The sequence below is a fragment of the Carcharhinus amblyrhynchos genome, unplaced genomic scaffold (assembly GCF_965287045.1).
Source record: "Carcharhinus amblyrhynchos unplaced genomic scaffold, sCarAmb.v2.hapA chromosome_117, whole genome shotgun sequence".
Lineage (NCBI taxonomy): Eukaryota > Metazoa > Chordata > Chondrichthyes > Carcharhiniformes > Carcharhinidae > Carcharhinus > Carcharhinus amblyrhynchos.
Window position 1 is genome coordinate 293,794 of NW_027649857.1, and position 26,739 is coordinate 320,532.

At 50.0% G+C, this 26,739-nt stretch overlaps 1 protein-coding gene across 2 annotated transcripts in view; it reads right to left on the bottom strand.

The window, feature by feature from the left end:
* The window catches only part of agxt2 (alanine--glyoxylate aminotransferase 2), a 56,017-nt gene that overhangs the window by 11,539 nt on the left and 17,739 nt on the right, over positions 1–26,739 (bottom strand). Inside the window, exons 6-8 of one of the 2 annotated variants that reach the window (XM_080183018.1) lie at positions 15,694–15,787; positions 7,887–7,980; positions 2,801–2,901 (exon numbers count right to left, since the gene is read on the bottom strand). In XM_080183018.1, the coding sequence (XP_080039144.1) occupies positions 2,801–2,901; positions 7,887–7,980; positions 15,694–15,787 (289 nt within the window). The remainder of the gene's footprint in view (positions 1–2,800; positions 2,902–7,886; positions 7,981–15,693; positions 15,788–26,739) is intronic. The other variant, XM_080183019.1, reaches the window with a different exon arrangement.

Here is a 26,739-nt window from a genome sequence, read left to right on the forward strand (position 1 = left end):
TCCCAAACCCCTTCCCATTCACTCCCACTCTACACAATCCCAAACCCCTTCCCATTCACTCCCACTCTACACAATCCCAAACCCCTTCCCATTCACTCCCACTCTACACAATCCCAAACCCCTTCCCATTCACTCCCACTCTACACAATCCCAATCCCCTTCCCGTTCACTCCCACTCTACACAATCCCAAACCCCTTCCCATTCACTCCCACTCTACACAATCCCAAACCCCTTCCCATTCACTCCCACTCTACACAATCCCAAACCCCTTCCCGTTCACTCCCACTCTACACAATCCCAATCCCCTTCCCATTCCCCTGCTGTTGGGAGGGGTTTAAATTAATTTAGCAGGGGGAGGGGACACAGACCGTGAGCAGAATAAGGGCACGGAATCATCGAGTAAAACAAACCAGTCCGAGGGAGTGCGGCTGGATGGAGTTTCAGGGGAGTGAGGCCAGGCTGGATAATCTGTACCTTAACACCCGGAGAATTCCAGGGAAAAACGGATGAGTTAAGGACAATGATCGACAGGTGGAAATGTGGTATTGTAACCATCAGAGAGACATGGTTAAAGGACACAATTAACAAGTCAATATTCCGGGATATAGAATCCTCAGGTGAGACAGAGGAGAGGGTAAAAGAGGAGGAGGCGTTACATTATTAGATAAGGAGACAGTTACTGCAGGAAGGAGAGATGATATATTGGAGAAGGCATCAAATGAAGCTGTGTGGGTACAGCTTAGAAATAATTATTAGGAGTTTATTATAGACCCCCACCCCCACCCCCAGACAGTCAGCGGGATATTGAGGAGTAAATCTGTGCTCAGTTTGTGGAGGTGTAAAAACAATAACTATCGGTGATTTCAACTTTCCCAACATTAACTGGGATATACACAGTGTTAAGGTGTTGGATGGAGTAGATTTTGTGAAAATCAGTATGTGGAGGGTCCACAGGGAGGGAGCTGTGCTGGACCTGGATCAGGGGAATGAAGCCAGACAGGTGGTTGAGGTGGTGATGGGGGAACATTTTACTGATAGCGATCACAACACGGTACAATTTAAGCTTGTTATGGACAAGGAAATAAACACATTGGAAGAAAGGTTTTGGATTGGGGGAGAGTGGATTTTAGTAAAATAAGACAGGATCTGGCCAAGGTAGACTGGGAACAGTTATTAATGGGAAAATCTACAGAAGAGCAGTGGGGGTCATTCAAAAAGAAATGGGGAGGGTGCAAGCCCAACATATTCCTTCTGGGGGGAGGAGGGGGGGATAGTAGGAATAACAAGTCCAGAGAACCATGGATGACCAGAGATGTTCAGGATCCAATCCCAAACCCCTTCCCGTTCACTCCCACTGTACACAATCCCAAACCCCTTCCCGTTCACTCCCACTGTACACAATCCCAATCCCAAACCCCTTCCCGTTCACTCCCACTGTACACAATCCCAATGGACCCAATCCCCTTCCCGTTCACTCCCACTGTACACAATCCCAATGGACCCAATCCCCTTCCCGTTCACTCCCACTGTACACAATCCCAAACCCCTTCCCGTTCACTCCCACTGTACATAATCCCAATCCCAAACCCCTTCCCGTTCACTCCCACTGTACACAATCCCAATGGACCCAATCCCCTTCCCGTTCACTCCCACTGTACACAATCCCAATGGACCCAAACCCCTTCCTGTTCACTCCCACTGTACACAATCCCAATGGACCCAAACCCCTTCTTGTTCACTCCCACTGTACACAATCCCAATGGACCCAATCCCCTTCCCGTTCACTCCCACTGTACACAATCCCAATCCCAATCCCAAACCCCTTCCCGTTCACTCCCACTCTACACAATCCCAATGGACCCAAACCCCTTCCCGTTCACTCCCACTGTACACAATCCCAATGGACCCAAACCCCTTCCCATTCACTCCCACTGTACACAATCACAATCCCAATCCCAAACCCCTTCCCGTTCAGTCCCACTGTACACAATCCCAATCCCAAATCCCTTCCCATTCACTCCCACTGTACACAATCCCAATGGACCCAAACCCCTTCCCGTTCACTCCCACTGTACACAATCCCAATGGACCCATACCTCTTCCCGTTCACTCCCACTGTACACAATCCCAATGGACCCATACCTCTTCCCGTTCACTCCCACTGTACACAATCCCAATGGACCCAATCCCCTTCCCGTTCACTCCCACTGTACACAATCCCAATGGACCCAATCCCCTTCCCGTTCACTCCCACTGTACACAATCCCAATGGACCCAAACCTCTTCCCGTTCACTCCCACTGTACACAATCCCAATCCCAATCCCAAACCCCTTCCCGTTCACTCCCACTCTACACAATCCCAATGGACCCAAACCCCTTCCCGTTCACTCCCACTGTACACAATCCCAGTCCCCTCCCCGTTCACTCCCACTGTACACAATCCCAATGGACCCAAACCCCTCCCCGTTCACTCCCACTGTACACAATCCCAATGGACCCAAACCCCTTCCCGTTCACTCCCACTGTACACAATCCCAATGGACCCAAACCCCTTCCCGTTCACTCCCACTGTACACAATCCCAATGGACCCAAACCCCTTCCCGTTCACTCCCACTGTACACAATCCCAATCCCAAACCCCTTCCCGTTCACTCCCACTGTACACAATCCCAATCCCAAATCCCTTCCCATTCACTCCCACTGTACACAATCCCAATGGACCCAAACCCCCTTCCCGTTGATTCCCCAGTTCTAGTGCAGATGTAACAGTGGTTTGTGAGTTTATGTCTGGTTTCTACCTGTATGGGTTCAGCGATGAATCCAGCCACCTCATCGGGTACGGCAGTTTGAAGAGTGCTGTAAAGTTGTCCAATGTAGTGATCCTTGGCCTGACACTGGTCTGAGGGGAAGAATGGCCTCAATGACTGGATCCAGCCCCCTCCCCAGAGAGAGCGTAACACAAGCTTACCCAAACTATCAGACAACATTCTCCTGATGGCAGCCAGCACCTGCACTCCTCGACCCCCTCACCCCCACCAACCCCCTCAATCTGCCCTTAACCCCAGCTCCACACACACACATAGAAACTCACACTGGTTAAAGGAGAGACTGTTTAATATTCTGGTCCATTGTTATTTATTTCAGGTTAGAAGGAGGAACGAGGTGGGAGAATTACATTGCTGATTAAGGGGTGGATCACACGTGCTAATGGAGGACATTGGAGGGATCTTGTTATGAGGCATTATGGGTGGAGTTCAGGAATAGGAAGGGTGAATGTTAGGACTGTACTATCGATCTCCCAACAGCCTGAATGAAATAGGAGTTGTGTAGCCAGATACTGAAAAGGTATGAAATAAGCAGGGTGGTTGTGGTGAGTAACTTTAACCGCTCCCATGTTGACTGGGAATCCCTAACAGCTAGGGGATCAGATGGAGGGCAATGTTAGATGTGTCCAGGTGGGCTTTTTGATAGAGTACGTTGATAATCCAACCAGGGAGGGGAATTACACTAGACTTGGTATTGGAGAATGAACTGGGCCAGGTGATCAGTGTTTCAGTGGGGGAGCATTTTGGGCTTCACGACCATAATTCCAAAAGATTTCAGGTGGTCATGGATAAGAACAGGAGAGGCCCTCAGGTGAGAGTGCTTAATTGGACCAGGGCCAATTACATCCAACTTTAACATGAACTAGGAATGTGGATTGGGAGCAGCTATTTGAGGGCACATCCACATCCAGCATGTGGGAAACTTTTAAAGATCAGTTATTGAAATGCATCTTCACATCCTCTCTGATCACAGTTGAGGTTCCAGAGGATGGAGAATAGCCAATGTTGTTCCCTTGTTTAAGAAAGGAAACAGGGATAACCCTGGAAATTATAGGTCGGTGAGCCTGACATCAGTGGTGGGAAAGCCTTTGGGGAAGATACTGAGGGACAGGATAGATGCACATTTGGAGGAAAATGAACTAGTTAGTAACAGGCAGCATGGTTTTGTACGGAGAAGGTCATATCTCATTAACTTGATTGAGTTCTTTGAAGAGGTGACAAAGATAATTGATGAGGGAAGGGCTGTGGATGTGGTTTATATGGACTTTAGTAAGGTGTTTGACAAACTCCCATGTGGCAGACTGGTACAAAAACTAGAATTACATGGGATTGGGGTGGGCTGGTTAGATGGATACAGAACTGGCTTGGTTATAGAAGATAGAGGGCAGCGGTGGAAGGGTGTTTTTCAGAATGGAGATCTGTAGCTAGTGATGTTCCACAGGGATCAGTGCTGGGACCGCTGTTGTTTGTACTATATATAAACGATCTAGAGGAAAATGTGGGTGGTCTGATTTGTAAGTTTGTGGATGACACAAAGATTGGTGCAGTTGCTGATGGTGCCGGGGGTTGTCAGAGGATCCAACAGGATATCGATAGATTGGAGACTGGGTGCAGAAATGGCAGGTGGAGCTTAAACCGGACAAATGTGAGGTGATGCATTTTGGAGGATTGAATTTAGATGTGAGTTATACGATAAATAGCAGAACCCTTAGGAACATTAACATACAGAGGGATCGGGGCGTGCAGGTCCACAGTTCTCTAAAAATGGCAACACAGGTGGCCAAGGTGATTAAGAAGGCAGATGGTATGCTCACCTTCATCAGCATTGAGTCCAAGCATTGGGAAATCATGTTGCAGCTATATAAAAACACATTTGGAGTATTGTGTGTAGTTCTGGTCACCATACCATGGAAGGATGTGGGAACTTTGGAGAGAGTGCAAAGAAGGTTCACCAGGATGTTGCCTGGTCTCGAGGGTGTAGGCTATGAGCATTATTTTCATTGGAAAGACAGAGGCTGAGGGGAGACCTGATAGAGGTCTACAAAATTAGGAGAGGCACAAACAGGGTGGATAGTCAGAGGCTTTTTTTTCAGGGTGGACGTGTCAATTACAAAGGTTCAAGATGAGCGGGGGGGAAGTTTGAGGGAGATGTGCAGGGGAAGATTTTCACACAGAGTGGGTGCTGCAAGGAGAGATGGTGGAAACAGGAACATTAGTGACATTTAAGAGGCATCTGGATGGCTAGATGAATAGGGAGGGAATAGAGGGATACGGACTGAGTAGGGGAAAAGGTTTTTTCTTTAGTTTAGTTAGAGCATCTTAATTAGCACAGGGTTGGAGGGCCGAAGGGCCTGTTCCTGTGCTGTTCTTTTCCTTGTTTTTTGTTCACCCTCACCTGCGCAGTTTAAGCTAACGAGAAGAGATTTATTCTCAAAGCTCTTGCCTTGTCAGACTGAAACTGAAAGTAAAACTGCAGCTTCTGCAACACCCTAATGACAGCAGCATCAAATCATGTGATCAGCTCTAAAGCAATCTGCACCCACTTAAATATATAATACAGGTACAGCAGGCAGTAAAGCAGCAAATGGTATGTTGGCCTTCATAGTGAGAGGATTTGAGTATAGGGATAGGGATGTTTTGCTGCAATTGTACAGCGCGTTGGTGAGGCCACACCTGGAGTATTGTGTACAGTTTTGGTCTCCTTATCTGAGGAAGGATGTCCTTGCTTTAGAGGGAGAACAGTGAAGGTTTACCAGGCTGATTCCTGGGATGGCAGGTCTGTCATATGAGGAGAGACAGTTAGGATTATATTCACTGGAGTTTAGAAGAGTGAGAGGGGATCTCATAGAAACTTATAAAATTCTAACAGGGTTAGACTGGGTAGATTCAGAAAGAATGTTCCCAATGGTGGGGGAGTCCAGAACTAGGGGTTATAGTTTGAGGATAAGGAGTAAACCTTTTAGAACTGAGCTGAGGAGAAATTTCTTCACCCAGACGGTGGGGAATGTGTGGAATTCACTCCCACAGAAAGTAGCTGAGACCAAAATATTGCCTGATTTCAAGAAGAAATTAGATTTCGCTCTTGGGGCTAAAGGGATGGAGGGATATGGGGGGGGGGGAAGGGGGAATCAGGATATTGAATTTGATGATCAGCCATGATCAAAATGAATGGCAGGGCAGGATTGAAGGGCCGAGTGGCCCCCTCCTGCTTCTGGTTTCTGTGTTTCCATCTCTGGCCTACAAGTGACTCCAGACCCACAGTAATGTGGGTGACTCTCAACTGCCCTCCAAGGGCAACTAGGGATGGGCAATAAATACTGACCATCCAGCGAAGCCCACGGGCCGTTAAAAATTAATTCCAAACAATCTTGAATACGGTGTGCAGTTTTAGTTTCCTTATTTAAGGAAGGACAGAAACAGAGTGGAAACGGTTCAGAGGAAGTTTACTGGATTGACACCAGGAATGATGGGCTGACTAATTAAGATAGGTTGGAAAGGTGGGAGCTGTTTCTGCTGGAATTTAGAAGAGTGAGGGGTGGGTTTATTGAATTGTACAAGATCCTGAATGGGATTGACAAGGTGATCACTGGAAGGATGTTTCCTCTGGTGGGTGAATCCAGAACCAGGTTTAAAATTAGGGGTAACCTTTAATACGACAGTGAAGGGGAGACGTTATTATCTCTGAGGGTCGTGTGACTCTGTAATCCTCTGCCTCTGATGCAGTAGATGTGGCATCACTGAACATTTGTAAAGTGGAAGTCGATAAAATTCTTGTTAGACAAGGAAATCAAAGGCTATCAGCAGTGGATGAGAATGTGGGACTTAACACAAACAGATCAGTCATCAACTTTAGAATATAGTGTTCGATTCTGGTCACCACACTACCAGAAGGATGTGGAGGCTTTGGAGAGGGTACAGAAAAGATTTACCAGGATGTTGCCTGGTATGGAGGGCATTAGCTATGGGGAGAGGTTGGAGAAACTTGGTTTGTTCTCACTGGAGTGACGGAGGTTGAGGGGAGACCTGATAGAAGTCTACAAGATTATGAGAGGCATGGACAGAGTGGATAGTCAGAAGCTTTTTCCCAGGGTGGAAGAGTCAATTACTGGGGCACAGGTTTAAAACTCTAGTGTGGCCGCACTTGGAGTATTGCGTACAGCTCTGGTCGCCGCATTATAAGAAAGATGTGGAGGCATTGGAAAGGGTGCAGAGGAGGTTTACCAGGATGTTGCCTGGTATGGTGGGAAGGTCTTATGAGGAAAGGCTGAGGGACTTGAGGTTATTTTCATTAGAGAGAAGAAGGTTACGAGGTGACCTAATTGAGGCATACAAGATGATCAAAGGATTGGTTAGGGTGGACAGTGAGAGCCTTTTACCTCGGATGGTGACGGCTAACACAAGGGGACATAGCTTTAAATTAAGGGGTGATAATTATAGGACGGATGTCAGAGGTAGGTTCTTTACTCAGAGGGTAGTAAGGTCGTGGAATGCCCTGCCTGCAGCAGTTGTGGACTCGCCAACTTTAAGGGTGTTCAAATGGTCAGTGGATAGGCATATGGATAACATTGGAATAGTTTAGGTTAGAGGATCATTAGATTGGTTCCACTGGTCGGCGCAACATTGAGGGCCGAAGGGCCTGTACTGCGCTGGAATGTTTTATATTCTAAGGTGTGAGGGACAAGGTTTAAAGAAGGTGTATGAGGCAGATTTTTTACACAGAGAGTAGTGAGTGCCTGGAACTCGCTGCCGGGGGAGGTAGTGGGAGCAGGTGCGATAGCAGCATTTACGGGGCAACAAGGCAGATACATGAATTGGATGGGAAAAGGGATATGGGCTCTATAAGTATATACAGATTTAACTTAGGCAGATATCATGGTCTGTGCAGGCTCGGAGGGCAGAAGTTCCTGTGCTGTACTGTTCTTTGTTCTTTATATGGTGGAGCAGGCTCGAGGGGCTGAACGGCCTACTTCTGCTCCTGTTTTGTACGATCACACAGACACACACGCACACACAAATATACACATGCCCATTTGCACAAACACCAGGACTGTGAACCTACCAGCTGAGCAGTTACAGGAGCGTAGTGTTTGGACTGGAGAATCTCGACACTGGCTCCCACCCCATATCCCTCGGAAAACATCTGGACACATAGTCTGGAAAAAGGAAAGACGTGAGGAAACAAAGGTAGTTTTAAGAGATTTATATTGGTCAATATTAGTAGAAAGGTATTGTTTTAAAGGGTTTAATTTAATGTTTCTGTGTCTGGAAGGGTAAAACCTCTAGTTAGACTCATCCTGGACAAAGGTGTTTGTATGAGTGGGGGTTGGCTCGGTTCAGACTGTGCTTCTATTGTGCTTAGAGAGGGCTACAATGTGAAAAGTAAATCTAGCAAAAACATGTGACTGTTGCTAAGCAACTGGGCCCTTTAGAGGTAGAAAGACTTTTTGAATTTGGTTTTAGTTGAATGAACATCTCTCAACACTGCCAGGAGGAGGTGGGCAGGGCAAAATCCTCACTGTCTATAGGGAAGGTCCCAGAGGACTGGAGAACAGCCAATGATGTTCCTTTGTTTAAGGGCATTGGGGGATTATCCAGGAAATTACAGGCCAGTGAGCCTTACATCAAGGTCAGGAAATTATTGGAGAATATTCTTAGAGGTGGAATTTACTCACATCTGGAAAAATATTGGATTTATTAGTGATAGGCAGCATGGATTTGTGTGGGAGAGGTTGTGTCTCTCAAAATGGATTGAGATTTTAAGGCAGTGACAGAGATGATTACTGACGGCAGGCGGTGGATGTTGTTTACATGGACTTTAACAAGGCGTTTGATAAGGTCCCTCATGGTGCAGAATGTAAAGTCACATGGGATGGACAGTGAGCTGGTAAGATGGTTATAGAAGATGGAGTAACGGTGTAGGGGTGTTGTTCTGACTGGTAATTTGGGACCAGTGATGTTCTACAGGGATCGGTGTTGGGACCCCTGTTTGTAAGAGATATAAATGATTTAGGGGAGAATGTAGATGGTCTGATTCATAAGTTTGCGGATGATACAAAGACTGGGGAAGCTGCAGATATTGAGGAGGATTGTCAGAGGATGCAGAAAGATATAGATAGACTGGGGACTTGGGCAGAGAAGTGGCAGATGGAATTTAACCTGGAAAACCTGACGCATTTTGGAAAGTCTAATGCAGAAGGGAAATATATTGTAAATAGTAGAACCCAATAGAAGTATTAGCACAGAGGGATCCAGATATACAGGTCCATAGTTCCCTGAAAGTGGGAACACAAGTGGCTGAGATGATCAGGAACATGTACAGCATACTTACCTTCCTTGGTCAGGGCACAGAGTATAAAAATTAGCAAGGCATGTGCAGCTGTATAGACCTTTAGTTAGGCCACATTCACATACAACTCTGGTTGCCACACCATCAGAAAGATGTGGACTCTTTGGAGAGGATACAGAAAAGGTTTAAAAGGATGCTGCCTGGCTTGGAAGGCATTAGCTATGAGGAGAGATTGGAGAAACTTGGTTTGTTCTCACTGGAACGTCGGAAGTTGAGGGGAGACCTGATTGTGAGATTGAGAAGAATGGATAGTGGGTGTCTTTTTCTCAGGATAGAATTGTCAATTAGTGGGAGCGCAGGTTTAATGTAAAAGGGAGAAAGTTTAAAGGAGATGTGAGAGGCAAGTATGTTTTACACAGACGGCGGCGCTAAGTGCCTGGGATGGGCTGCCAGAGGAGGCAGGCAAAGCAGATACAATAGCAATGTTTGAGACATCTTGCCAGATCCAGGAAGAGGCCGGGAATAGAGGAATACGGACCACAGAGAGGCAAAAGGCCTTTAGAAAGGGTTATGTGATTGGTGGGCCGAAGGGCCTGTTCTTGGTTCCAAAGCGGTTTGTGTGAAACCTCAGTCTGGAATCGCTGTTAATTGTGGAATGGAAGCTTTGTTTCAAAGTGTCATTCAGAAAACCTGGAGAGAGGATTCTCCCATTCTGACCTGCTGATTTTTTTGGTGGGTTGGGCTGGGAAATCTGGCGGGTCAGGAACACCCTGGAAACCAGCGGGACAGCAGGAAAGTGATTACCAGGCCCGGGACTGAATTCTCCGGGTCCAATAGCACCTCGCAGCCTGCCAGTATAATTACATTCCAATGGGATTTACAGTAGCTCCCCACTTTCAGGGAACCAGCGGGAGATCCCACTGGAGTGAAGGGGAGGAGGGGCAGTCGGAGCCCCCCAGAGGGACAGGTGGCAGGGGGATGGTGCCCCTGGGCCTGGGCATCTTGGCAGTGTTCAAAGGGCAAAGTACTCATTCCCAGGGGGCACCTTGGCACTGCCCTTCAGGCATTGGATGGGGCCAAGGGGCAAAGTCAACGGGGTGGGGATTGTGGGCAGGGCCAGCTGAGGGTGGGGCATGGGGGCAATGGGTGAGGGTGGGGGTTCCCAATGCCACTCTGCATTGGGATCGATCAGGTTGGGCTGGGGAAGAGTGGCCTGCCAGGGAAGAGGTAGGGGGGGAGGCGTCTGCCTCCAAGGAGGGGGGGTGGGTGTCTGCTGGGGTGGTGGTGGTGGGGGGGATTGTCACTGCTGCGGGGTGGGTGCTTGCCTGGGAATCCAGGAATGCTTGTCTGGGCCATGATCAGGCCGTGGGGGGATGGACACTAACCTGGGTTCAGAGTGGACGGTGTATTTGACCACAGTCAATCTGTGTGTTTAAAAGGGACTGTGTTCATTGCAGTTTAGGATATAGTTTATAATCCGCGTGGATCTCAGAACCTGCTGAATGCAGTTGTTCAGCTAAAACTGGGAATAAAGCAGCATCATATTCTCATATTAAATAATTGCTTTTTTCTTCTTGTTAAAACTAATTAATGCTCATGTGACTCCGTGCCTCCATCTTTCAAAATAAAAAGTAACAATAATGTGAGCCAGGATTCCAAACTGGGATCTTGCTGTGCAGTTATAAACCAATCAGGATTAATGTTGTGACAGGCTGCAATCTCTCCAATGAACCTGAAAACAGCACAAACCTTATCCCCCTCTACCCCGCTCAGTGTGGGCGGGGGGCCTGTACCCCGCTCAGTGTGGGAGGGGGGCCTGTACCCCGCTCAGTGTGGGCGGGGGGCCTGTACCCCGCTCAGTGTGGGCGGGGGGCCTGTACCCCGCTCAGTGTGGGAGGGGGGCCTGTACCCCGCTCAGTGTGGGCGGGGGGCCTGTACCCCGCTCAGTGTGGGCGGGGGGCCTGTACCCCGCTCAGTGTGGGAGGGGGGCCTGTACCCCGCTCAGTGTGGGAGGGGGGCCTGTACCCCAGTGAGGATTTGATTCGAGCAGGACCTCGCGCTCTCTCTCTCTCTCTCTCTCTCTGTCTCATGCCTGTCTGTCTCCCTCTCCGTGTCTCTCTCTGTCTCCCTCTCCGTGTCTCTCTCTGTCTCCCTCTCCGTGTCTCTCTCTGTCTCCCTCTCCGTGTCTCTCGCCGTCTCCCTCTCCGTGTCTCTCGCCGTCTCCCTCTCCGTGTCTCTCGCCGTCTCCCTCTCCGTGTCTCTCGCCGTCTCCCTCTCCGTGTCTCTCTCTGTCTCCCTCTCCGTGTCTCTCTCTGTCTCCCTCTCCGTGTCTCTCGCTGTCTCCCTCTCCGTGTCTCTCGCTGTCTCCCTCTCCGTGTCTCTCGCCGTCTCCCTCTCCGTGTCTCTCGCTGTCTCCCTCTCCGTGTCTCTCTCTGTCTCCCTCTCCGTGTCTCTCTCTGTCTCCCTCTCCGTGTCTCTCTCTGTCTCCCTCTCCGTGTCTCTCTCTGTCTCCCTCTCCGTGTCTCTCTCTGTCTCCCTCTCCGTGTCTCTCGCTGTCTCCCTCTCCGTGTCTCTCTCTGTCTCCCTCTCCGTGTCTCTCTCTGTCTCCCTCTCCGTGTCTCTCTCTGTCTCCCTCTCCGTGTCTCTCTCTGTCTCCCTCTCCGTGTCTCTCTCTGTCTCCCTCTCCGTGTCTCTCTCTGTCTCCCTCTCCGTGTCTCTCTCTGTCTCCCTCTCCGTGTCTCTCGCCGTCTCCCTCTCCGTGTCTCTCGCCGTCTCCCTCTCCGTGTCTCTCGCCGTCTCCCTCTCCGTGTCTCTCGCCGTCTCCCTCTCCGTGTCTCTCGCCGTCTCCCTCTCCGTGTCTCTCGCCGTCTCCCTCTCCGTGTCTCTCTCTGTCTCCCTCTCCGTGTCTCTCTCTGTCTCCCTCTCCGTGTCTCTCTCTGTCTCCCTCTCCGTGTCTCTCTCTGTCTCCCTCTCCGTGTCTCTCGCTGTCTCCCTCTCCGTGTCTCTCGCTGTCTCCCTCTCCGTGTCTCTCGCTGTCTCCCTCTCCGTGTCTCTCTCTGTCTCCCACTCCGTGTCTCTCTCTGTCTCCCTCTCCGTGTCTCTCTCTGTCTCCCTCTCCGTGTCTCTCTCTGTCTCCCTCTCCGTGTCTCTCTCTGTCTCCCTCTCCGTGTCTCTCTCTGTCTCCCTCTCCGTGTCTCTCTCTGTCTCCCTCTCCGTGTCTCTCGCTGTCTCCCTCTCCGTGTCTCTCGCTGTCTCCCTCTCCGTGTCTCTCGCTGTCTCCCTCTCCGTGTCTCTCGCTGTCTCCCTCTCCGTGTCTCTCGCTGTCTCCCTCTCCGTGTCTCTCGCTGTCTCCCTCTCCGTGTCTCTCGCTGTCTCCCTCTCCGTGTCTCTCGCTGTCTCCCTCTCCGTGTCTCTCTCTGTCTCCCTCTCCGTGTCTCTCTCTGTCTCCCACTCCGTGTCTCTCGCTGTCTCCCTCTCCGTGTCTCTCGCTGTCTCCCTCTCCGTGTCTCTCGCTGTCTCCCTCTCCGTGTCTCTCGCTGTCTCCCTCTCCGTGTCTCTCGCTGTCTCCCTCTCCGTGTCTCTCGCTGTCTCCCTCTCCGTGTCTCTCGCTGTCTCCCTCTCCGTGTCTCTCGCTGTCTCCCTCTCCGTGTCTCTCGCTGTCTCCCTCTCCGTGTCTCTCGCTGTCTCCCTCTCCGTGTCTCTCGCTGTCTCCCTCTCCGTGTCTCTCTCTGTCTCCCTCTCCGTGTCTCTCTCTGTCTCCCTCTCCGTGTCTCTCTCTGTCTCCCTCTCCGTGTCTCTCTCTGTCTCCCTCTCCGTGTCTCTCTCTGTCTCCCTCTCCGTGTCTCTCTCTGTCTCCCTCTCCGTGTCTCTCTCTGTCTCCCTCTCCGTGTCTCTCTCTGTCTCCCTCTCCGTGTCTCTCTCTGTCTCCCTCTCCGTGTCTCTCTCTGTCTCCCTCTCCGTGTCTCTCGCTGTCTCCCTCTCCGTGTCTCTCGCTGTCTCCCTCTCCGTGTCTCTCGCTGTCTCCCTCTCCGTGTCTCTCGCTGTCTCCCTCTCCGTGTCTCTCGCTGTCTCCCTCTCCGTGTCTCTCGCTGTCTCCCTCTCCGTGTCTCTCGCTGTCTCCCTCTCCGTGTCTCTCTCTGTCTCCCTCTCCGTGTCTCTCTCTGTCTCCCTCTCCGTGTCTCTCTCTGTCTCCCTCTCCGTGTCTCTCTCTGTCTCCCTCTCCGTGTCTCTCTCTGTCTCCCTCTCCGTGTCTCTCTCTGTCTCCCTCTCCGTGTCTCTCTCTGTCTCCCTCTCCGTGTCTCTCTCTGTCTCCCTCTCCGTGTCTCTCGCTGTCTCCCTCTCCGTGTCTCTCTCTGTCTCCCTCTCCGTGTCTCTCTCTGTCTCCCTCTCCGTGTCTCTCGCCTTCTCCCTCTCCGTGTCTCTCTCTGTCTCCCTCTCCGTGTCTCTCGCTGTCTCCCTCTCCGTGTCTCTCTCTGTCTCCCTCTCCGTGTCTCTCGCCTTCTCCCTCTCCGTGTCTCTCGCCGTCTCCCTCTCCGTGTCTCTCTCTGTCTCCCTCTCCGTGTCTCTCGCTGTCTCCCTCTCCGTGTCTCTCGCCGTCTCCCTCTCCGTGTCTCTCGCCTTCTCCCTCTCCGTGTCTCTCGCCGTCTCCCTCTCCGTGTCTCTCGCCGTCTCCCTCTCCGTGTCTCTCTCTGTCTCCCTCTCCGTGTCTCTCTCTGTCTCCCTCTCCGTGTCTCTCTCTGTCTCCCTCTCCGTGTCTCTCTCTGTCTCCCTCTCCGTGTCTCTCTCTGTCTCCCTCTCCGTGTCTCTCGCCGTCTCCCTCTCCGTGTCTCTCGCCGTCTCCCTCTCCGTGTCTCTCTCTGTCTCCCTCTCCGTGTCTCTCTCTGTCTCCCTCTCCGTGTCTCTCGCCGTCTCCCTCTCCGTGTCTCTCGCCGTCTCCCTCTCCGTGTCTCTCGCCGTCTCCCTCTCCGTGTCTCTCGCCGTCTCCCTCTCCGTGTCTCTCTCTGTCTCCCTCTCCGTGTCTCTCGCTGTCTCCCTCTCCGTGTCTCTCTCTGTCTCCCTCTCCGTGTCTCTCTCTGTCTCCCTCTCCGTGTCTCTCTCTGTCTCCCTCTCCGTGTCTCTCTCTGTCTCCCTCTCCGTGTCTCTCTCTGTCTCCCTCTCCGTGTCTCTCGCTGTCTCCCTCTCCGTGTCTCTCGCTGTCTCCCTCTCCGTGTCTCTCGCTGTCTCCCTCTCCGTGTCTCTCTCTGTCTCCCTCTCCGTGTCTCTCGCTGTCTCCCTCTCCGTGTCTCTCTCTGTCTCCCTCTCCGTGTCTCTCGCTGTCTCCCTCTCCGTGTCTCTCGCTGTCTCCCTCTCCGTGTCTCTCGCTGTCTCCCTCTCCGTGTCTCTCGCTGTCTCCCTCTCCGTGTCTCTCGCTGTCTCCCTCTCCGTGTCTCTCGCTGTCTCCCTCTCCGTGTCTCTCGCTGTCTCCCTCTCCGTGTCTCTCGCTGTCTCCCTCTCCGTGTCTCTCGCTGTCTCCCTCTCCGTGTCTCTCGCTGTCTCCCTCTCCGTGTCTCTCGCTGTCTCCCTCTCCGTGTCTCTCGCTGTCTCCCTCTCCGTGTCTCTCGCTGTCTCCCTCTCCGTGTCTCTCGCTGTCTCCCTCTCCGTGTCTCTCGCTGTCTCCCTCTCCGTGTCTCTCGCTGTCTCCCTCTCCGTGTCTCTCGCTGTCTCCCTCTCCGTGTCTCTCTCTGTCTCCCTCTCCGTGTCTCTCTCTGTCTCCCTCTCCGTGTCTCTCGCTGTCTCCCTCTCCGTGTCTCTCTCTGTCTCCCTCTCCGTGTCTCTCTCTGTCTCCCTCTCCGTGTCTCTCGCCGTCTCCCTCTCCGTGTCTCTCGCCGTCTCCCTCTCCGTGTCTCTCGCCGTCTCCCTCTCCGTGTCTCTCGCCGTCTCCCTCTCCGTGTCTCTCTCTGTCTCCCTCTCCGTGTCTCTCTCTGTCTCCCTCTCCGTGTCTCTCTCTGTCTCCCTCTCCGTGTCTCTCTCTGTCTCCCTCTCCGTGTCTCTCTCTGTCTCCCTCTCCGTGTCTCTCTCTGTCTCCCTTTCCGTGTCTCTCGCTGTCTCCCTCTCCGTGTCTCTCTCTGTCTCCCTCTCCGTGTCTCTCTCTGTCTCCCTCTCCGTGTCTCTCTCTGTCTCCCTCTCCGTGTCTCTCGCTGTCTCCCTCTCCGTGTCTCTCTCTGTCTCCCTCTCCGTGTCTCTCTCTGTCTCCCTCTCCGTGTCTCTCTCTGTCTCCCTCTCCGTGTCTCTCTCTGTCTCCCTCTCCGTGTCTCTCTCTGTCTCCCTCTCCGTGTCTCTCTCTGTCTCCCTCTCCGTGTCTCTCTCTGTCTCCCTCTCCGTGTCTCTCTCTGTCTCCCTCTCCGTGTCTCTCTCTGTCTCCCTCTCCGTGTCTCTCTCTGTCTCCCTCTCCGTGTCTCTCGCTGTCTCCCTCTCCGTGTCTCTCTCTGTCTCCCTCTCCGTGTCTCTCTCTGTCTCCCTCTCCGTGTCTCTCTCTGTCTCCCTCTCCGTGTCTCTCCCTGTCTCCCTCTCCCTGGTTGATGTTTGGGTGATGAATACTCACTGGGTGGCAGCCGGAATTAGATGCCAGTTTGTACTTCCAGCTGGATATGGATGTCAGTCCCGTGGTCGCAATACTGGATCCGTGATAGGCTCCACTGTGGAGGGAAGAACGAGAGGGAAATGATCCCCTGTGAAACTTGGACCAGAGTGTCCTCCCTCAGCCTGGTCTCTGAAATCACCCAGTTATCCACTCAGACTCTGCAGAGATCAGTGTCATAGAAAGATAGAAAACAGGAGCCGGAGAGGGCCATTCAGCCCATCGAGCCTGCTCTCCCAGTCTATCTGATCCTTGATCTCAATGCCAAACTCCTGCTTTCACCCCATGCTCCATCTTTTTGGTTGAGAAATCTATCCATTTCCTTGTCTAAATCATCTTGAAACCTCTTAACATCCTCTCCGTCTCCCACATTCTCACCGAATTTTATCTCGTCGGCAGATGTAGTGATATTACACTCGGTTCCCACATCCAGACCGTCGAGGAATGTTGTGAATAGCTGGGGTCAGCTTCTGCTCTCCGTGGTGTCTCACTGATCACCACTTGTCACTCTGAAAAAGACCCATTTATTCCGCCTCTCTTTCCTGCCCGTTAATCAGTTCTCAATCCTTGCCGGCAGTCTCTTGGACAAACCTGAGGGTCTGAACACACCAGGTCACCAGATTCCCCCTTGTCTATTCTGCTGGGTCATTGTTCCTTGGGGGCACATCAGTGAGGCAGCGACTGGTGAGAGGAGAGCTTGTGGGTAAGTTACTGTGTTTTTTTAACTAACATCTTCAGTTTTTTAAAAATTTTAAACCGGATACAGGAAGTAGTCACAGGGAGGTCTGAGTAGTAGTTTTTTTTTCTCTGGACCCCCATAAATTGGAACGGTGAAGAATCCCGATACTGTACACGTGTAGAGTATCCCACCCTCCCCCCTCCTCTAACCTAAAAGAAAGACTCGGTGTGAGAGCAGGTAAGCTTCTTTCACTCCTTGGTAAGGGACGTAACAGGGATGGCAGTGCAGGCAGTGCGATGTTCCTCCTGTGGGGTGTTTGAGGTGAGGGACACTGGTCGTGTCCCGGCTGATTACACCTGCAGGAAGTGCATCCAATTCCAGCTCCTTGAGGACCGTGTTAGGGACCTGGAGCTGGAACTGGAGGAACTAAGGATCGTTCCGGAAGCAGAGGCAGTTATTGATAAAAGTTACAGGGAGGTAGTTACTCCTGGAAATGAGGATACTTGGGTGACTGTTTGAAGGGGTAAGAAGCAGTCAGAGCAGCGATCCCCCGTGGCTGTTCCTCTCCAAAACAAGTCCTTGGATGCTGTTGGGGAGGACAACTCAACGGGGGTAAGGCATGGGGTACAGGTCTCGGGAGTAGAGCCTGTCCCTGATGCTCAGGTGGGAAGGGGGAAGAAGAGAACAGGATTAGTGACTGGGGATTCCATAGTTAAAGGGACAGATCGGAGAGTCTGTGGGAACGAGCGAGACTCGAGGTTGGTATGTTCCCTCCCAGGTGCCAGGGTCCGTGATGTCTCCGATCGAGTGTTTGAGATCCTTAAGGGGGAGGGGAACCAGCCCCAAGTTGTGGTTCACATTGGCACCCATGACATCGGTTGGAAAAGGGATGAGTATGTAAGTCAGAAATTCAGGGAGTCAGAGTGGAACCTGGGGGCTAAAACAAACAGAGTTGTTATCTCTGGTTTGTTACCCGTGCCACGGGATAGCGAGGAGAAGAATAGAGAGAGACAGCGTTTGAACACGTGGCTACAGGAATGGTGCAGGAGGGAAGGATTCAGATACTTGGATAATTGGGGCTCATTCTGGGGTAGGTGGGACCTCTACAAGAGGGATGGTCTGCACCTGAACCAGAGAGAAACTAATATCTTGGGGGGAAAATTTGCCAATGCTATTCGGGAGGGTTTAAACTGATTCAGAGGGGGGATGGGAACCTGAATTGTAGCTCCAATGTACAGCAGGATGAGAATAGGGAGGTCATGGATAAGGTTTCTAGGTCACAGCAGTGTATTGGCAGGTGGGAGGGTGGTTTGAAGTGTGTATACTTTAATGCGAGGAGCATACACAATAAGGTGGATGAACTTGCAGCCTGGATTGGTACCTGGGACTTCGATGTTGTGGCCATTACAGAGACATGGATAGAGCAGGGACAGGAATGGTTGTTGCAGGTTCCGGAGTTCAGATGTTTCAGTCAGAGCAGAGAAGGTGGTAGAAGAGGGGGAGGCGTGGACAGTATTACGGTGGCAGAAAGGATGTTTGATGTGGACCTGTCTATTGAGGTAGTATGGGCTGAAATTAGAAACAGGAAAGGAGAGGTCACCCTGCTGGGAGTTTTTTATAGGCCTCCAAAAAGTTCCAGAGATGTAGAGGAAAGGATTGCAAAGATGATCTTGGATAGGTGCGAAAGTAACAGGGTAATTGTTATGGGGGACCTTAACTTAACAAATATCGATTGGAAAAGCTATAGTTCAAGCTCGTTAGAGGGGTCAGTTTTTGTCCAATGTGCACAGGAGGTTTTCCTGACACAGTATGTAGATAGGCCAACAAGAGGTGAGGCTACATTGGATTTGGTACTGGATAATGAACCAGACCAGGTGTTAGACTTGGAGGTAGGTGAGCACTTTGGTGATAGTGACCACAATTCGGTTACGTTTACCTTAGTGATGGAAAGGGATAGGTATATACCGAAGGGTAGAAGTTATAGCTGGGGGAAGGTAATTATGAGGCTATTAGGCGAGATTTAGGATACATAGGGTGGAGTAGGAAATTGCAGGGGCTGGGAACAACTGAAATGTGGAGCTTATTCAAGGAGCAGCTACGGCGAGCCCTTGATAAATATGTACCTGTCAGGCAGGGAGGAAGTGGTCGAGCGAGGGAACCGTGGTGTACTAAGGAAGTTGGATCTCTGGTGAAGAGGAAGAAGGAGGCTTATGTAAAGATGAGACGTGAAGGCTCAGTTATAGAAACCCTACAGCGCAGAAAGAGGCCCTTCGGCCCATTGAGTCTGCACCGACCACAATCCCACCCAGGCCCTACCCCCATATCCCTACATATTATACCCACTAATCCCTCTAACCTACGCATCCCTGGACACTAAGGGGCAATTTCTTAGCACGGCCAATCAACCTAACCCACACATCTTTGGACTGTGGGAGGAAACCCACGCAGACACGAGGAGAATGTGCAAACTCCACACAGACAGTGACCCGAGCCGGGAATCAAACCCAGGACCCTGGAGCTGTGAAGCAGCAGTGCTAACCACTGTGCTACCATGCTGCCCAGTTAGGGCACTGGAGAGTTAGAAATTAGCCAGGAAGGAACTAAAGAGAGAGTTAAGAAGAGCTAGAAGAGGACATGAGAAGACATTGGCAGATCGGATCAAGGAAAATCCTAAAGCTTTCTACAGGTATGTCAAGAATAAAAGATTGGTTAGGGCCAGTCAGAGACAGCAGTGGGAAGTTGTGTGTGGAGCCTGAAGAGATAGGAGTGGCACAGAATGAGTATTTTTCGTCAGTATTCACGCAGGAAAAAGTCAGTGTAGTCGAGGAGAATACTGCGATACCAGGTAGTAGACTAGACGGGATTGAGGTACATGAGGAGGTGTTGGCAATTCTTGAGAGTATGAATATAGATAAGTCCCCTGGGCTGGATGGGATTTACGCTAGGATTCTCTGGGAGGCTAGGGAGGAGATTGCAGAGCCTTTGGCTTTGATCTTCATGTTGTCATTGGCTTCAGGTATAGTGCCAGAAGACTGGAGGATAGCAAATGTTGTCCCCTTGTTCAAGAAGGGGAGTAGAGACCATCCTGGGAATTATAGACCGGTGAGCCTTACTTATTAATGATCTGGATGAGGGTATAGTTGGGTGGATTAGTAAATTTGCTGATGACACCAAAATTGGAGGTGTGGTAGATTGTGAGGAAGGGTGTCATAGTCTGCAGGGAGACTTAGATAGGTTGCAGAGCTGGGCCGAGAGGTGGCGGATGGAATTTAATGCGGAGAAGTGTGAGGTAATTCACTTTGGTAGGAGCAACAGATGTGTCGAGTATAGGGCTAACGGGAGGACTTTGAATAGTGTGGATGAACAGAGGGATCTAGGTGTGTGTGTACATAGATCCCTGAAAGTTGGGAATCAAGTAGATAAGGTTGTTAAGAAGGCGTACGGTGTCTTGGCGTTTATTGGTAGGGGGATTGAATTTAGGAGTCGCAGTGTAATGTTGCAACTGTACACTACTCTAGTGCGGCCGCACTTGGAGTACTGTGTGCAGTTCTGGTCCCCGCATTACAGGAAGGATGTGGAGGCTTTGGAGAGGGTGCAGAGGAGGTTTACTAGGATGGTGCCTGGTATGGTGGGGAGGTCCTATGAGGAGAGACTGAGGGATTTAGGGTTGTTTTCGTTGGAAAGAAGGCGGCTAAGAGGGGATCTTATTGAAACATATAAGATGATTAGAGGTTTAGATAGGGTGGATAGTGATAGCCTTTTTCCTCGGATGGAGAAAGCTAGCACGAGGGGGCATGGCTTTAAATTAAGGGGGGGTAGCTACAGGACGGATGTCAGGGGTAGGTTCTTTACCCAGAGGGTGGTGAGGGATTGGAATGTCCTGCCTGCTGCGGTTGTAAATGCGTCTAGTTTGGGGGCGTTTAAGAGATCTCTGGATAGGTTTATGGACGAAAAGGGATTGGTATAGGCTAGTGGGTCATTGTTTTTGTAACTGGTCGGCGCAACATCGTGGGCCGAAGGGCCTGTTCTGCGCTGTAATGTTCTATGTTCTATGTTCTGTTGTGGGCAAAGTTTTGGAAAGAATTATAAGAGATAGGATTTATAATCATCTAGAGGGAAATAAATTGATTAGGGATAATCAACACGGTTTTGTGAAGGGTAGGTCGTGCCTCACAAACCTTATCGAGTTTTTTGAAAAGGTGACCAAAGAGGTGGATAAGGGTAAGGCAGTTGACGTGGTGTATATGGATTTTAGCAAAGCGTTTGATAAGGTTCCCCATGGTCGGCTACTGCAGAAAATGCAGATGCATGGGATTGAGGGTGATTTAGCAGTTTGGATCAGGAATTGGTTAGCTGATAGAAGACAGAGGGTGGTGGTTGATGGGAAATATTCAACCTGGAGTTCGGTTACAAGTGGTGTACCTCAAGGATCTGTTTTGGGGCCACTGCTGTTTGTCATTTTTATAAATGACCTAGATGAGGGTGTAGAAAGATGGATTAGTAAATTTGCTGATGACACCAAAGTCGGAGGAGTTGTAGACAGTGAGGATGGATGTTACAGTTTGCAGAGGGACATAGATAAGCTGCAGAGCTGGGCTGAGAGGTGGCAGATGGAGTTTAATATGGAAAAGTGTGAGGTGATTCACTTTGGTAAGAGTAACAGGAGTACAGAATATAGGGCTAATGGAAGGACTCTTAGTAGTGTTGATGAGCAGAGAGATCTCGGGGTACATGTGCATAGCTCCCTGAAAGTTGGCACCCAGGTTGATAAGGTTGTTAAGAAGGCATACGGTGTGTTAGCTTTTATTGGTAGAGGGATTGAATTTCGGAGCCGTAAGATCATGTTACAACTGTACAAAACTCTGGTGTGGCCGCACTTGGAGTATTGCGTACAGTTCTGGTCGCTGCATTATAAGAAAGATGTGGAGGCATTGGAAAGGGTGCAGAGGAGGTTTACCAGGATGTTGCCTGGTATGGTGGGAAGGTCTTATGAGGAAAGGCTGAGGGACTTGAGGCTGTTTTCGTTGGAGAGAAGAAGGTTACGAGGTGAATTAATTGAGACATACAAGATGATCAGAGGGTTAGATAGGGTGGACAGTGAGAGCCTTTTACCTCGGATGGTGATGGCTAACACAAGGGGACATAGCTTTAAATTAAGGGGTAGTAATTATAGGACGGATGTCAGAGGTAGGCTCTTTACTCAGAGGGTAGTAAGGGCGTGGAATGCCCTGCCTGCAGCAGTTGTGGACTCGCCAACTTTAAGGGCGTTCAAATGGTCAGTGGATAGGCATATGGATAACATTGGAATAGTTTAGGTTAGAGGGTCATTAGATTGGTTCCACTGGTCGGCGCAACATCGAGGGCCGAAGGGCCTGGACTGCGCTGGAATGTTCTATGGGTCCATCCTCGGAAATTCCAGCAGCTCTGCTAAACATGACTTTGCTTTTCGAAATCCACATTGACCTTATCCAATCCCGTCACTATTTTAGAACATAGAACACTACAGCACAAACAGGCCCTTCGGCCCATAAGTTGCGCCGATCACATCTATACCTACCAAGCCTATCTATAACTCTCAATGCCATTAGATCCCATGTACTCATCTAGAAGCCTCTTAAAAGACCCCAGCGAGTTTGCCTCTACCACCACCGACGGCAGCCGATTCCATTCACTCACCACCCTCTGAGTGAAAAACTTACCCCTGACATCTCCTCTGTACTTGTCCCCCAGCACCTTAAACCTGTGTCCTCTCGTAGCGACCATTTCAGCCCTGGGAAATAGCCTCTGAGAATCCACCCTATCTATTCCTCTCAACATTTTATAAACCTCTATCAGGTCGCCTCTCAACCTTCGTCTCTCCAGGGAGAAGAGTCCCAGCTCCCTCAACCTATCTTCATAAGGCATGCCTCCCAATCCAGGCAACATCCTTGTAAATCTCCTCTGTACCCTTTCAATAGCTTCTACGTCCTTCCTGTAGTGAGGCGACCAGAACTGCACACAGTACTCCAAATGAGGCCTGACAAGGGTCTTATAAAGTTGCAGCATTACCTCCCGACTCCTAAACTCATTGTTCCTGTGGAGCTGAGTCGAGAGGCAGCGATTTTTGGGCGTGCGAGGAGGCAAAAATAAGGTATATTTTTCTGTTTATTCCGTTTAACTTTTTATTTTTAGTGTTAAGTCGCGAGTTTCGGCGGTTTTTTTTTAAATTAGTTAGAAACCGGAAGTCGTCACTAGGACGCTTACCGGTAGTTGTAGTTTTTTTTTCTCGTGCCCCTAACACTATAAATTAGTGCAGAGAGGATTCCCGATTCTCTACACTGGTAGAGAATCCCACCCTTCCACCTCCTCTAACCTAATTATAAGTGTGAGGGAAGTTTTTTTTTTATATTTTTACTTTTCTGCTGGTAATTGATTCAGGGATGGCAGTTCAGGCTGTAAGCTGCATCTCCTGTGGGATGTATGTAGTGAGGGACTCCCACAGTGTTTCAGGTGATTTTACTTGTGGGAAGTGTGTTAGATTGCAGTTTCTGGAGGAGCGTGTAAAGGAGCTGGAAGGGGAATTAGAGGAGCTCCGTATAATTCGGGAAGTGGAGCAGGACATAGAAAGGAGTTATAAGGAGATAGTCACTCCTAGGAATAAGTCTTGGGTCACTGCCAGGAAGAGGGGCAAAAAGCAGTTGGGGGGACAATCCCCTGGGGCTGTTCCCCTCCAAAATAGGTTTTCGGTCCTGGAGGCTACAGTTGAGGAGAAATCAACTGGGGATAGCCAAAGGGAGCAGGTCTCTGGGGGTGAGCCTATTGGCAAGCCTCAGGTGGTTAGGGGTAAGAGATTGGGCCTCGTGATTGGGGACTCCACAGTTATGGGGACGGATAGGAGAGTTGGAGGTAAGGGTAGGGACTCTGGGCTGGTGTGTTGCCTACCAGGGGCTGGGGTCCAGGATGTATCGGACAGAGTATTCAGGACTCTTAGGGGAGAGGGAGATCAACCCCAAGTTATAGTTCATGTGGGGACACATGACATAGGGAGATTAAGGGAAGGGGATATTAAGCAAAGATTTATGGAGTTGGGGTGGAAACTCAAGGCGAAGTCAGAAAGAGTAGTTATATCTGGACTCTTGCCTGTGCCACGGGATAGTTTAGAGGGGAATAGGGAGAGGGAAAGTTTGAACTCGTGGCTGAGGGGATGGTGCAGGAGGGAGGGGTTCAGGTACTTGAGCAATTGGGGCTCATTCTGGGGAAGGTGGGACCTCTATAAGAGGGATGGTCTACACCTGAACCAGAGGGGAATCAATATCCTGGGGGGTAAATTTGCAAAAGCGATGCAGGAAGGTTTAAACTGATTCGGAGGGGGGGAGGGATAGTGAGGAAAGGGGGTGAAAGTGAGGGGGGCATAGTTGGGGAATGCAAGGCACGGCATAGTGGGGGTGGGGCGGAGCAGGGTTTGAAATGCGTGTACTTTAATGCGAGGAGTATTCGCAATAAAGTGGATGAACTTGCAGCGTGGATCAGTACCTGGGACTTTGATGTTGTGGCCATTTCTGAGACATGGATAGAGCAGGGTCAGGAATGGATGTTGCAGGTTCCGGGGTACAAATGCTTTAGTCGGAGTAGAGAAGAAGGTAGAAGGGGGGGTGGGGTAGCATTGCTAGTCAAGGACTGTATCACAGTGTCGGAGAGAAAGTTTGATGAGGACTTGTCAGTTGAGGTAGTATGGGCGGAGATTAGAAATAGGAGAGGAGAGGTCACCCTGTTGGGAGTCTTTTATAGACCTCCTAAAAGTTCTAGAGAGGTTGAGGAAAGGATTGCGGAGACAATCCTGGTTAGGAGTGAAAGTAATAGGGTAATTGTTATGGGGGACTTTAACTTTACGAATATTGATTGGAGTTGCTATAGTTCTAGCTCGCTAGAGGGGTCAGTGTTTGTACAAAGCGTGCAGGAAGGTTTTTTGTCTCAGTATGTAGACAGGCCAACTAGAGGTGAGGCTATATTGGATTTGGTGCTGGGAAATGAGCCAGACCAGGTTCTAGACTTGGAAGTTGGTGTGCATTTTGGTGATAGTGACCACAATTCGGTTACGTTCACCTTAGTGATGGGAAGAGATAGGCATGAACCTCGGGTCAGCAATTTTAGCTGGGGTAAGGGCGATTATGAGGCTATCAGGAGTGAATTAGGAAGCATGGATTGGATTAGGGGATTACAGGGACTGGGAACATCTGAAATGTGGAGTTTTTTCAAGGAGCAGCTACTGCGAGTCCTTGATAGGTATGTCCCTGTCAGGCATGGTGGATTTGGTAGATCTAGGGAACCGTGGTGCACTAAAAGAGTTGAGTCGATGGTTAAAAAGAAAAAGGAGGCTTATGTTCGGATGAGATTGGAGGGCTCAGATAGTGCACTAGAAAGCTTTAGATTGGCTAGGAGGGAGTTGAAGAGTGAGTTGAGAAGGGCTAAAAGAGGACATGAGAAGACTTTGGCTGATAGGATTAAGGAGAATCCTAAGGCGTTCTATAGGTATGTCAAGAACAGAAGGTTGGTCAGGGCAAGATTAGGGCCAGTTACAGACAGCAGGGGGAAGTTGTGTGTGGAACCCGAGGAGATTGGAGAAGTATTGAACCAATATTTCTCTTCGGTGTTCACGCAGGGGGACATGAATATAGCTGAGGAGGACATTGGGTTGCAGGGGTGTAAAATAGACAGTATTACGGTTGATAAAGAGGATGTGCTGGAAATTCTTGAGGGGCTGAAAATAGATAAGTCCCCTGGTCCGGATGGGATCTACCCTAGGATTCTCTGGGAGGCTAGGGAGGTGATTGCAGAGCCTCTGGCTCAGATCTTCAGGTCGTCATTGGTCTCTGGTGTAGTCCCGGAGGATTGGAGGATAGCGAATGTTGTCCCATTGTTTAAGAAGGGGAACAGAGACTTTGCCGGGAATTATAGACCGGTGAGTCTTACTTCTGTTGTGGGCAAGGTTTTAGAAAAAATTATTAGGGATAGGATTTATAGTTATTTGGAGTGTAATGAATTGATTAGAAATAGTCAGCATGGTTTTGTAGCAGGTAGGTCGTGCCTTACTAACCTTATTGAGTTTTTTGAGAAGGTGACCAAAGAGGTGGATGGGGGTAAGGCAGTTGATGTGGTATACATGGATTTTAGTAAGGCGTTCGATAAGGTTCACCATGGTAGGCTTCTGCAGAAAATGCAGATGTATGGGATTGTGGGTAATCTAGGAAGTTGGATCAGGAATTGGCTATCAGATAGGAGACAGAGGGTGGTGGTGGATGGTAAATATTCATCATGGAGTGCAGTTACGAGTGGTGTGCCTCAGGGATCTGTTTTGGGGCCACTGTTGTTTGTAATTTTTATTAATGATCTGGATGAGGGTATAGTTGGGTGGATTAGTAAATTTGCTGATGACACCAAAGTTGGAGGTGTGGTAGATTGTGAGGAAGGGTGTCATAGTCTGCAGGGAGACTTAGATAGGTTGCAGAGCTGGGCCGAGAGGTGGCGGATGGAATTTAATGCGGAGAAGTGTGAGGTAATTCACTTTGGTAGGAGCAACAGATGTGTCGAGTATAGGGCTAACGGGAGGACTTTGAATAGTGTGGATGAACAGAGGGATCTAGGTGTGTGTGTACATAGATCCCTGAAAGTTGGGAATCAAGTAGATAAGGTTGTCAAGAAGGCGTACGGTGTCTTGGCATTTATTGGTAGGGGGATTGAATTTAGGAGTCGCAGTGTAATGTTGCAACTGTACACTACTCTAGTGCGGCCGCACTTGGAGTACTGTGTGCAGTTCTGGTCCCCGCATTACAAGAAGGATGTGGAGGCGTTGGAGAGGGTGCAGAGGAGGTTTACTAGGATGTTGCCTGGTATGGTGGGGAGGTCCTATGAGGAGAGACTGAGGGATCTAGGGTTGTTTTCGTTGGAAAGAAGGCGGCTAAGAGGGGATCTTATTGAAACATATAAGATAATTAGAGGTTTAGATAGGGTGGATAGTGATAGCCTTTTTCCTCGGATGGAGAAAGCTAGCACGAGGGGGCATGGCTTTAAATTAAGGGGGGGTAGCTACAGGACGGATGTCAGGGGTAGGTTCTTTACCCAGCGGATGGTGAGGGATTGGAATGCCCTGCCTGCTGCAGTTGTAAATGCGTCTAGTTTGGGGGCGTTTAAGAGATCTCTGGATAGGTTTATGGACGAAAAGGGATTGGTATAGGCTAGTGGGTCATTGTTTTTGTAACTGGTCGGCGCAACATCGTGGGCCGAAGGGCCTGTTCTGCGCTGTAATGTTCTATGTTCTATGTTCTAAACTCAATCCCTCGATTAATGAAGGCCAG